Consider the following 12733-nt stretch of genomic DNA (forward strand, 5'->3'; position numbering starts at 1 on the left):
ATGGATTTAAGATTTGATCGAACACAGGTCCGAGAGTAGATTAAGGTTCACTCCCGCTCTTGGATAAGATTTCCACTAGCTATTTAAATTATTTTGAAACTAAACCAGTGAAAATTATATACAGGGTCAAATGGGTGAACTGAAATAACCCATGGGTAGGTTGAGAGATTTTGACACTACGTTTGGGTTAAGTCAGCTACAGGTCAAGTTTTTGCACGTCAAGCTACCCATCCCAACCCATTGCCAATGTGGATTGGGCGTAACTGCAATACCCCAAATTAGTAGCCATGAGACCCCCACAACCATCGTCGTCTGCATGTCATACGAAGAGTCACTGATTTCCATACAGAAGAATTGAGAGAATATCAACAGTAAGATCAGAACATAAAACACTAGCAAGTGCTACTACATATCCAAAGCTCCCAAGCTCCATTGGAATGACGAGCAGCATGTCAATTCGACATTGGTGCCTTGGTGGATATAAATAAATTGGCTAATCGGTGGCAGATAATAAACCTAGCATGCATGCAGACGTGCATGGAAGGAAATGCAAAGCATTTACAGATTATCACGGACCAGTTAGCGTCTCAATCTTAAAATTTCATAAAGTCACCTGCAAATAATAACGACAAATATCAAGTTTATTTTATTCCCTAAAAATTTACTGCCTCCTTATTCTTTGTTAAAGTGCCTACAACTAGATGATTTAACATGAGCATTTTATTTGGAGTCATCATAATCATATTAATCCTTTCTTCTATTTTTTTCTAAAATAGCACCACACGATGAGTGGCAGTTCTTTCAGTGAAGTCAGATCTTAGCCTATGCTAATGCATGCGCAAAGAGCACCATGCCTGCCCACTACCCCACCAACACAGACACACCCCAAAAACAAAAAAAGAAAAAAGAAACAAAAAAGAAGAAGAAGAAGAAGAAAGAGAAATGGCCAAACCTAAAGAGAATAAAGAATCCAAATCTAATTCCAAAGTAAAACCATTGGATAAAACAGACAAAATGAAGAAGAAAACAGAACCAAGTCAAACTATAACAGATCCAAAATAAATTTAAAAATAACAAGCATGAAAAATTGTTTGCAGCGTCGACTCCCAAATTTGCCTTCAGTGTATAAAATTAACTCAACGATTTGCCTTGGCAACACGTTCAATCTCGTCCTTCTTCTTGATAGCGTAGCTGTCAAAAAGCAGCATGAAACAATGATATACTTGTTTTCATGCACAGACTATTGCCCAACCAGCCCAATAAATCATAAAATCACCAAAAAAGTTCCCCACCTCAAAATTTTGTTTAGGAAGTGAAACAACAACTAGACAAAAAGGCATGTAGATGGGGAAAGAAATGGTCAAAGGAACACGAACCTGTTGGAAGAACCCTTAGCTGCATTAATTAGTTCATCAGCAAGGCATTCAGCAATGGTTTTGATGTTTCTGAAAGCACTCTCCCGAGCACCTGTTGTGAGAAGGTATATTGCCTGGTTGACCCGTCTCAATGGGGAAATATCAACTGCCTGACGTCTAACAACACCAGCAGAACCAATCCGAGTTGCATCTTCTCTCGGCCCACTAAACAGTAGATTTAAAAAAAAAAAAATTAGAAAAATCACTTTGCATAAATCAATTTAAAAAATCAGAAATCAAAGAAATCAGGGAACAAATTACCGAATAGACATTCAAGTCCCTGTAGGGTCATACCACATTAAGCAGTTTCAAAGTTAGATGTGTAAGATATGACAGAGAAAGGAAGGAGAAGACACTAACTGTACCAGGCTTCCAGAACATTATGGCTACAACATGATGAAGCTAGATTATGAAACTTAAACACACAAAACAACAGTGTATGATTCTGAAATGATGCAGTGCCTTATAACTTATCAAACACAATTCTTGATAAACACTCATGGTGACCTTAGTATATGGTTGCATGCAATTTGAAGACCATTCCCAAATCTCCTTTTATCATATACCTAGCTCTCCTTTAAACACAGTTTATGATATAGAAGAAGATTCAGGCAGCTATTTCATTCAATATTCTTACAGAAGATAGTTGGCAGTCACACTCCAGTTATAAGGAAGACTTATACATGATGATGATTGATCTATAAATTGAGGTCAAGTCAAGGAGGTGATTTAACCTTCAGCACAAAATGAGTTACTCAACAAGGCCATTGCTCTCCAAGGATCAAACTATGGTGAGAGAATTCTCATGTTCATCCTAACACAATAAGTGAAGAGGGACAAGGTTTTTTTTTTCCTAGGGAAAGAGGAAAAGAACTGGCAAAAAAGAAATAAAAGCTACCAAGACTTGAAGCAAAGCACATGTAGCGCATAAAATAGGGACAAGGTTTTTTTTTTCCTAGCGAAAGAAAAAAGACCTGGCAAAAAAGAAAAGAAAGCTACCAAGATGAAGCAAAGAACATGTAGCACATAAAATAGAATAGACTTCATGTCCTTATCAGCTTACCTTACAGAATTCCATGTTAAAACTCTCCCAACGGTTCCAAAACATGTATTCAAACTAAATAGATGAACTATGCAAATGTTTAACAAGGTTTTCAAGCAACCTAAGCCATTTTCTCACATTCCTGGAGAACAAAAGACCAAAGCATGTTTTGAATCCTCCAGGACTGCACATCGAGATTACGAGTCCATGGGTTAAATGCTCTTAGAATTTCTTGCAAATCCATATGTTTAATAAGGCTTTACAATACTAGATGTCTGGAGTGGGAAAGAAAATGTTGCCTGCCATATACACATACACTTGGATTTGTAAGCAACTAACAGAAGCTGATGAGATTTGTTAGTTATATAATTAGAAGAATGACAACCATTGTGCTTATGACTCCAGATAATGTTAAAAGCATTCTAGTCATACTCTTAGTATCAGAGACACATTTGAAATTCAACTTTATTGAGGAGAGTTATTTGACAAAATGTATCGCATAAAACTGATCATCTTTACTTTCTACTCATATAACTCATAAACCAATGGTAGATAATATATAACAGCTCAACTCACATGGCCATTTGATCAAAATTACTTTCATACTCAAGAAAATTGCCAGTCAAGTATTCACCTGTTGATGATAGCTTCCACAATTACTTGGATTGGGTTTGCATCAGTAAGAAGATGAATGATCTCCATTGCATGTTTGACAATGCGAACAGCCATCAGTTTCTTCCCATTGTTGCGGCCATGCATCATCAGTGAATTGGTCAGTCTCTCAACAATTGGGCATTGGGCCTTGCGGAACCTTTTGACTGCATATCGTCCAGCAGTATGCGGAAGATAGGTAGCATGTTTGGCAGGAGTCACGGCAATGTAGTCATTGAGTGAAATATCACTGACCTGCAATTGACAAAGAGAATTGGGACTACTATATCAGTAACCGAGTCATGTTACAGCTATACCACATATTGCTCAAGAACCAGTAGAAACAGTAATTTCAGTGATATGATAAAACAGAAACTCATCTCCAAATCAACATTGCGAATACCAATGAAAATTAAACAACAATCATTCAGCAGCACTGCACATTTATAATATTGCATGCAAATTTATAAAACAATAGAAGTAATAGAAATCAAAAGCTATGAGTAATTACACTAATAAATTTAGAGGCATGATACAGATCTATCAACGACAATATTCATGCCTTGAACTTATTCCAATGAATTATTGATGGTTTGAATTTTATTTATCGTGCGCTATCATGTTTCCAAGATGCATTAAAAAATGATTGTCATTTTGTGGCTTCACCATTTGTTGTCCACTATTTCACTTAGAAATCAGATCGCTCAAGAAGTTACAACAGAAATTTTTGTTTCTTAATTATAGTGACAATTTGATGGTAATTTGAGGGATATTATGTGGAATTCTACATTTAGGGAATCCTCCAGAATAAATGACCTGTTCTACAAGAGACGCTACCTAATACGTAGAGCTGAATTGAAACAATAAATGAAAAATAAGAGAAATCCTTCTGTCTCATTCTTTCTCCCTACTTCCCTAGATATCCTTTGACATCTGTTTCCGTTTTCTGTTAAGAAACAGCCCTAAGTCCATTAAATACAAAACTGCCCAGCCATATACCTAAGTCTAATTTTTATGAGCTAGTTCCCAAACCTATGCAAGAAATACATAATACGGTATAGGCATGTTAACATGGCAAATGCTAAAAAACTATGATGCTAAAATGACAGGCATCTGACAGTAGATAATTATATGTTGCTACACATCTAATCACTTATACACATCCTCCTACACATCACAACATACATCTGACCATATCTTTTTTAATTTATCAAAATTAAGTACTTGTAACTTGTGGTAATCTATAATCAGGCTGGCATAGCAAATGTGTTCATTAACAAGTAAGTCACCTTTCACACTAAATGGCTTAGAACATAAAACCTTCTAGGAAAAAGGAGGAAAGACATCTTCCACACCAAAAAACTCAGCACATAGAACTACTTCAAAAATTAAAATGCAAAGAACAAAAAAGTGAGAAAGCAAATAGATTGCAACCTTCTACATTTAAGACATATCCTACCCTTACAGAAAGCATTATGTGCAACAAAAGTAGATATGCACAGAACATATCTGTTATGTATCAGGCACCATCAGTGCATGTTCATATCTGATATTCACTACACACTGTCATGGTTCTTCCAGCAAAGTATCCATTGTTACCCTAAAGCACCAAATCCCCTAGTAATCAACTTCATACTGAATCTTATTTCTTTATTTCTTCAAAATCATCATCACCCACAGCATAGTGGGCTCATATACCCCATCAAACCCCTATCCCATATTATATGCATCATAAAATCAAGTACTGTAGTATTCCAACTTCAAGCCTCTTTTATCCTCAAAAAAAAATTCCGATCTGCTGAAATCCGGACATTAAACCACATAACACATAGCCATTATCTTGTAACTTATGGAGGGCCGGCCCATGCACGAGACTCCCACCATTGCAGGGTCTGAAGGAAGATCAAAGGTACGGTGCCTTACATCTAAGTGCGGAGAGGCTATTTTCGTGTTTCAAACTCATGATCCCCAGGTCACATTGAAGCCATCCAATTCGCCCGCCCCCAAGGCTCCACCTCAAACATCTTGTAACCAATCAATTGTAGAACTCAAGTATTGCGTCACTCGTAAACACCCACCAAACAAAGCCAAAGTCCACATCTATAGACAAACAATAATTCAAAATACAAGAAACTAGAGGGATAAAAATTATACATAAAGATACATTTCCAATAAAATAAATAGTAATGAAGTTAAAATCACAGGATATCAAGGATTCGGGCAAAAAATAAAACATTTATCAATCAAAACCCAGCATCCTCGAGAACTTATCACAGGTCAGATTCATTATAAATTCCCAGAGAATTTTTCAAACTAAGATGACCAATGATAATTACCCAAAGTGCTTGCGAGATAAGGAAGAGAAAGCGAATCGAAACACAAAAAACTGAAAACAAATTGCTACAGGTAGATTGATCGGTGGAGTCATTGTGCTCTAAATGAACGCGAGAAACCCTAGAATCCAATCGATGAAACAATGAAGCGGAAAACAGGGAGAAGCGGCGAAGGTAGTGACCTGGACTTCCTCGAACGACCAGCGATTGAAGAGCTTCACCTCCTGTTCGACCGCCATGAGCGCCACCAAATGGAGCTCGCGAAGGCAAACGAAGATCGGACGGGAGAAGCAATCGAAGAGGAGCGCGGCCGCCGAAAGAAACCTACTAAGTTGACGCTAGGTAGGGAGGGCGTACCGGCCATTTTAACGTCGGGGAAGGGTGTATTTGATGGAGGGATGTGATCGCATCATCGGAGGTTAGGGTTTGTGCTAGGGCTGCAGATGGGCCGGATGGGGCCCGGGTCAATCACAAAGCCGATCTAACCCGGTTTGCATTCGATCAAAAACCTGGGCCCAGATCCCATCTTGTCCAATGACCAACAGTGCCATGTGGTCAGCTTGGGTCCATAAGAAATATTTTTAGATTGCATTTGATACATTATCGGATAGTAATATTAATTACTATATTTGATACACGTAGATAATATTATAATAAAATTATTAAAAATTTTGATTGACATGTTTAGTATAACAATCAGATTATTGATAATGTAATATCAATTTTTTAAAATATTTTTAAATTAAATTTATTAAAAATCACACCTAATGCATAAAATTTTCAATTTTTCTAAATAAAAAATAAAAATATATTATATATTATAATATATATTATATATTATATTATATATAATATATAATATAATATAATATATTATTATTATTATTATTATTATTATTATTATTATTATTATTATTATTATTATTATTATTTCTTTTCTTCTCTTTCCCCCGCACGCCACAACCACCCCAACCTTCGGCTACTTCACCCCTGATCCCTCGAGTGTCCGTGCCACCCCCTGCACTGTCCCCTGGCCTCCTAGCGATTTCGCATCCTGTACCCTTTGCAGTCGCCTCCATCACCACCTTTACCCACCCGTGCCTCACGCCCTGACCTGCACCACTGATCCCCGGCATCCCACACCCCGCGACTATCCGGCACAGCACCGTCAGTGGTGACTGGCGTCGCTTGATCTCCGCCGAGCCCAATCTTCTCCTTCCTTACACTAGATAAAAAAAAGGAGAGAAAGAGACCGTCGGCTCCTCCACGCCGTGTCCTCCTTCTTCTCCACATAGTGACTGCTGGCCATCGTTCGGAGAGGCGGCGGCGACTCGATGGCAACATCTAGGCAGCCGACGGTGCTGGATGCGGCCCGATTAACCAAACAAACAAAAAAAAGGGGGGGATGAGGGGTCGTCGGATTCCATCTTGACCGATATTTTCTCTTTGCTTCCCAATAGCTATCGACGACTGGTGGTTGGGAGATGGCAGTGGCCCGCCGATTCGTAGATTTTAGGGCTCTTGCTGGTCAGATTTTGTTGAGGAGGGCACTGGTTTTGACCTCTCCTCTTTCCACTGCCCATCGTGAGGAAGAAGATCGTTCGGATTTTTTAAGATATTTTTATGCAAAAAAAATATTATAAGATTATCAAATACGTGATAATCTAGATAGCCATCCCTCCTCTTGATAATTCAGATTACCTTATGTAATCTGAATTACTTGCTAATCTGGATTACCAATTTAAAAAGCATATCAAACATGATAATCTGATGGGGTTCTTTTAAATTACCAACAATCTAGATAGATTGTCAGCTATCAAATACAACCTTAGATCTGTTGGATCTTTCAAGCCAGATTAGATGCAGCATGACCAAAGCCCCACCTAGGCCCAGCACATTCAAGTGGAGGCCGAAGGGCATTTAGGTTTGGGCCTCATGTAAGCTTATTTTTTCTTCTTCTTCTTCTTCTTACCTTAAAAGAAAGTGTTCTTCATCGTATACTTACATAAAATACCAATGATGGGATAAATAACATGAAAATCAAAGGCAAATGTTATACAAAACAAGCTGTAAGAGGCCTCCAATTTTGTGACACGGCAATGAAAATGGATCAAGCTGCACATATATGAATATTCTAGAAAGGATGGATGCTTTAATTTGTGTTGGAAGTCGTAAAAAGAAAAGGTAAGAAAAGAAACATTGAAGTAGTTTTTGAGCGGGCATCTGCAGAACTGATCCAAGATCATTGGATACGGCTGGATAATTATGGTCGAGGTAATATTGCTGACCAGTAAGAACAAAATTCATGCTAATCTAAGCTTCAGCCCAAAAATTTGATAAGAATGATCCAAAAAAATTATCAGACTCAACTATGGCTACTATAAGAAGATTGGATAGAGTCCTGGAGAGAGATCCACCATATAACAAAACTAAACCATATGTCAAGCTTTTAAAAGCTCCAACTTACTCGTGCAACATCGGATTAAGGTATTCTTCGGGTGTGGTTTATTTAGTAATAAGGGCTAAATTCTATTATTTGGATTATGAGGTGGGCTGATGAACATAAAATATTGTTTTCCAAAAAAAAGTTTGATCAATATATCTCCCAATTTAAAAAAATTTAGGTAAAACAACTAAAAATAAATATGCATAAAATGAACAAAGGTACATATGAACAAAAGGAACAAAAAAAACTTAGGATTGGCAGAAGAAGCTTCACATTTTTCTCTCTCTCTCTCTCTGTTACATAGCTCTATCTCTATTTATACAACAACAAGTCAATGTTACATAACTGGACAAAAAGAAAGAAAGAAAGAAAGAAAGAAAGAAAAATTCAAGAAAAATTTGCCTATATCTGCCTATGTCAATCAAGAAAATTTTGGCCATACCTAGCCATATGAATAAAAAAAAAAAACCTATATTTGCCCATATTAGCAAAAAAAATCTCCCCAAACAAACAATGATGCAGGTGGGCAACAAACAGCAATTTGCCAGCTAAAAAAATCATGACAAGCATGAGTCACGGATTTGGTGAAAACATCTACAACCTGAACATGAGAAGATATATATATGAGAAAAATAAATGGCTTTATCTTGCGCATGCTCAGAAGATAATAGCAGTCTACCTCCATGTATTTCTCGTACATTTATGATATATAGGACCGGTAGAATATAAATAGCACATGTATTATTAGCATAAAGAGGTGTGGGGTTTTGACATGGTACACCAAGTTCCAAGAGTCATAGGCAAACAACTTCAGAGTTAATTGATGATATCGATTGATATTCTGCCTTGATGGTGGATTTAGCCACTCAATCCTGTCTTTTACAGTTCCATGAAATTGGTAAGGTACCTCAACAACCATACCAACCAATGATAAAGCATCATACATTGAGATAACTACATAGTCTACATCAACAAATGTAGCAATCTAAGTGATAGATTTGAGGAAATAATTGTTGCCCAGCTATGAACCCAAGAGAGAGGATGAATTGAGTTCTTAAAAAAAAAAAAATAGAAATTGTATCACAAAAAGTACTTAGATGAGATATGTAATGTGCAGTGGCAAAAACAAGAAATGTGCAGAGTATTCCAGTGAAAAGTAAGAATTAACACAAGAAGACAAAAAGAGTAATAAAGATATCATAAATAAGAAGAGTTTATAGTGGTTCGGTGTCAACCTTACATCTACATCCACTCTCCAAGCTCCTATTTGAAAATTCAATCCACTAATCGTATTTAATGATTACAACATCGAATTCCATGCTTTTCTCAAGCTAGACATTTATTTTTCGAGTACAAACCAATCCTACACACTCCGATTCTAGTTCGGATCAACTTTTCTCAAGTTTTGGAACCCCCAAAACTTATACACATAAGAGCAATAAGATGAAAAGAGTTTTACAATAAAAAACAACTTTAGTTCCTTAATAAGCACAATATAATAATAAATGCACTTTACACAAATTTGAAGAAGCCTTTAAAATTATCCTCAGTTGGGATGGAGAGTTGAATGAGCTTTGGAGAGTGGTTGAGCTTGAATTGAATGCTTCTTTTCTTGGAGCTTAAATTTTTTTTGAAAGATTTTTCTTAAGTTTTTCCTTTTTTAGAATGCTTTTATACCTTTAATCAATGCTGGAGAATGTCTAATAGCCGTTTAGAGCTTTAGAGAGTGATTAGGAGCATTAAATGTGTCAAAAATAGGTTAAAAAACTAATCGTTATGGGTCATATCTGTAGGGGGTGACCCATGGGTTGCCTCCTGGGAAAAGGGTCGTCCCATGGGTTGCCCTTTTCGGACAGCAAAATAGACTTTGTATTTTGGGCCTGGTAACAGCAAAGGTCACCCATGGTTGTCCCTTAGCAAAATAGTCGTTCCATGGATCGTCTCTTTTTATGTGCCAATCTAAAATTCAGTGAGTCATCATCTCTTTTGAAAAGGATGACTTAGGGTCCCTCATTTTCTCCAAAATATATTTTTTTTAATTTTTGATTTTTGAAACTTTCAAAATTGTCTTCAAATGATCCGAAGTCATCTTGAATGTATTTTGACTTCTGAACAACATCATTTTTATCTCCAACTTAATATTATAAATTTTAGTAACATTATAAATTATAAATGGTAGTAACATTATAAATTTTAGTAACATATTATTCTTATATGATACCATCGTAACATTATAAATTTTAGTAATATCTATTAATAATCATCATAATATTATATATTTTTATTATAATTTTTAAAATTATTACAATAGAATATAATTTCTTACGATATTTATAAGATACCATTGCTATATAATAATTTTTAGTAACGTTCTTGATAAAGTGCTGCAATATTATATATCTTTTATGATATTTTTTAAAATTATCACAGAGAATATTTATAGTAACACTCTTTTTGAGTGTTACTAAAATTTTATCGCTGTAAACTATTTTTTTTGTAGTGCGATCCACCATATATTAGAAAAATATCTCTAGTCCTTCTTAAATTTTTGAAAAAAATTTCACAACTTTTTAATGATCCTCTTTTGGATCCACATGAAACTTGCTTGTTATACCCAAAGCATAAGCGACATCAAGTCTGATGCAAGTATAAGATACATAATAGATCCTATAGTCGAAACATAAGGATTTTACTTATTTTTTTCTCTCTTCAGGTATCTTAGAAGACATCTTCTTAGAGAGATGTATGTCATGACTTATGGATAAGCAAGCTCTCTAACATCTATCCATATTGAATCTTTTCAACATTAGTTTATGTACCTCGACTGGTACAAGCCTAGCATCCTCTTAAATCTATCTCTATAGATTTTACACTAAGCATGTAGATGCTTCACTTATGTCTTTCATGGAAAACTATGATAGCGATGTCTTGATGGATTGCAACATTGGGATATCATTTCCAATGAGTAGTATATCATCTACATATAAAAGTAAGAAGACAATACACTCTCACTTATCTTTTTGTACACACATGATTTATCTATTTTTTTTATGAAGCCAAAGATTTGATTATTTCATCAAAATAGATGTTTCAACTCCTCAATGTTTGCTTTAATCTATAAATAAATTTTTTTAGCTTGCATACTTGATTTACTCTTTTACTAAAGATAAATTTCTTTGGCTGAGTCATGTAGATTTTTTCTCAAGAATTCTATTGAGAAAAGTAGTCTTCACATCTATTTGTCAGATCTCATAGTCATGACATACTGTTATAATAAGTAAAATCTGAATGGATTTGAGCATAGCTACTGATGAAAAAAATTTTCATAATCAACATCTTATCTTTATTTAAAATATTTTACCACTAGCCTAGCCTTATAGGTTTCTACTCTATCATCAGCTCCAATAATCTTTTTGAAGATCTATTTACAACCTATTGGGGTCACACCCTTAGGCACATCAACCAACATCCATACTTGTTGGTATATATGGAGTTTATTTCAGATTTCATGGCTTCAAGTTATCTATTAGAGTTATACTCTGACTGCTTTTGAATAGGTCATAGAATCATCATTCTCAATGATGTGTAGCTCATTGTCATTCTTAATGATAAATTATATCTGAGAGGTATATTACATACTCTCTCTAACCTTAGAGAGGAAGTGTGTATTGTGATTGTACCTCATCAATGGATATTTCTGATTAAGGATCAACTTGTGGACTATCCATAAGTTGTTATGGGATGGTTTGTAAGTCTTAAACTTCTTCTAGTTCAATTATCTTTCCACTACCCCTTTTTTGGATAAACTCTTTTTCGAAGAAAGTAGTGTGCTTACTAACAAACACTTTTATTTAGTAGGATGGTAGAAATAGTATCCCATACTCTTCCTAGGATAACCTACAAATTTGTACTATCTGATCTAGCACTGGATTATGTCTTTCAATTCTTTTGATATAAGCATGGGAGCCCATATCTTCAGATGTTTGAGGCTCGACCTCTTTTCTTTTCATATCTTATATGGAGTATTAGTAATAGATTTAGATGGTATCTTGTTTAGAATATATACAGTAATTTCTAGGACATATCTCTAGAATGAGATTGAAAAGTCTGTGAAGCATATCATGGACTGTACCATATCCAATAAAGTGTAATTTTTTTTTTACAAACTTGTGGTATATAAGGAGGAGTCCATTCAAAATTTTTTTTTTTATTTAAGATGATTAAAAATTAACTAGTTAAGTATTCACCCTCTTGATCAGATCGAAGAGCTTTAATACTCTTATCAGTTTATTTCTTAATCATACTTTGGTACTCCTTAAACTTATCAAAGGCTTCAGATTTATATTTCATCAAATACACATATTCAAATCTTGATAAGTCATCAATGAAGGTGATGAAGTAGAAGTATCCTCTCTAGCCTGTGTTATCATTAGGCTGCAAACATCCATATGTATGAGGCCAATAACTCACTTGCCTTTTTTCCATGTCTAATAGATGGAGTCTTGGTCATCTTATCTGTGAGATAAGATTTATAAGTTTTATATGATTCAAAATGATATAGATCCAAAAACTTTTCTTTGTATAACTTATTTATTCTTAACTCAATAACCTGGCTAGATCTCTCTGGCTGGGCCTTCTTCAGTATGATTGGGATGTGTTTCGAGTTGAAGCAGGGGTTGGTGATCAACCCATCAGGGCTATCATGTCAAGCCTACTGGGGACTGAGGTGGCCTCTTTGACACAGGGTCACTTCTGAATGCACCAGAGCTTCGTCTGTTGGTGCAAAAATGTGGACTGAGGTAGTGGAACAACTTGTCGAGCCAAGATCAAAGGTGTCTGACCTTGG

At 35.6% G+C, this 12733-nt stretch overlaps 1 protein-coding gene across 1 annotated transcript; it reads right to left on the reverse strand.

Moving 5' to 3' along the window:
- Positions 1 to 934: 934 nt before the first annotated feature.
- On the reverse strand, positions 935 to 5800 carry LOC105034713 (small ribosomal subunit protein uS7). The gene is made up of 4 exons (XM_010909969.4): positions 5624 to 5800; positions 3092 to 3363; positions 1377 to 1580; positions 935 to 1191 (listed from the first exon to the last, which is right to left on the reverse strand). Exons 1-4 carry the CDS (start codon positions 5678 to 5680, stop codon positions 1137 to 1139), a joined length of 588 nt encoding a protein of 195 aa, XP_010908271.1. The 5' UTR covers positions 5681 to 5800; the 3' UTR covers positions 935 to 1136.
- Positions 5801 to 12733: the final 6933 nt, after the last annotated feature.

This window comes from Elaeis guineensis, chromosome 1 (genome assembly GCF_000442705.2).
Source record: "Elaeis guineensis isolate ETL-2024a chromosome 1, EG11, whole genome shotgun sequence".
NCBI classification, from domain to species: Eukaryota; Viridiplantae; Streptophyta; class Magnoliopsida; order Arecales; family Arecaceae; genus Elaeis; species Elaeis guineensis.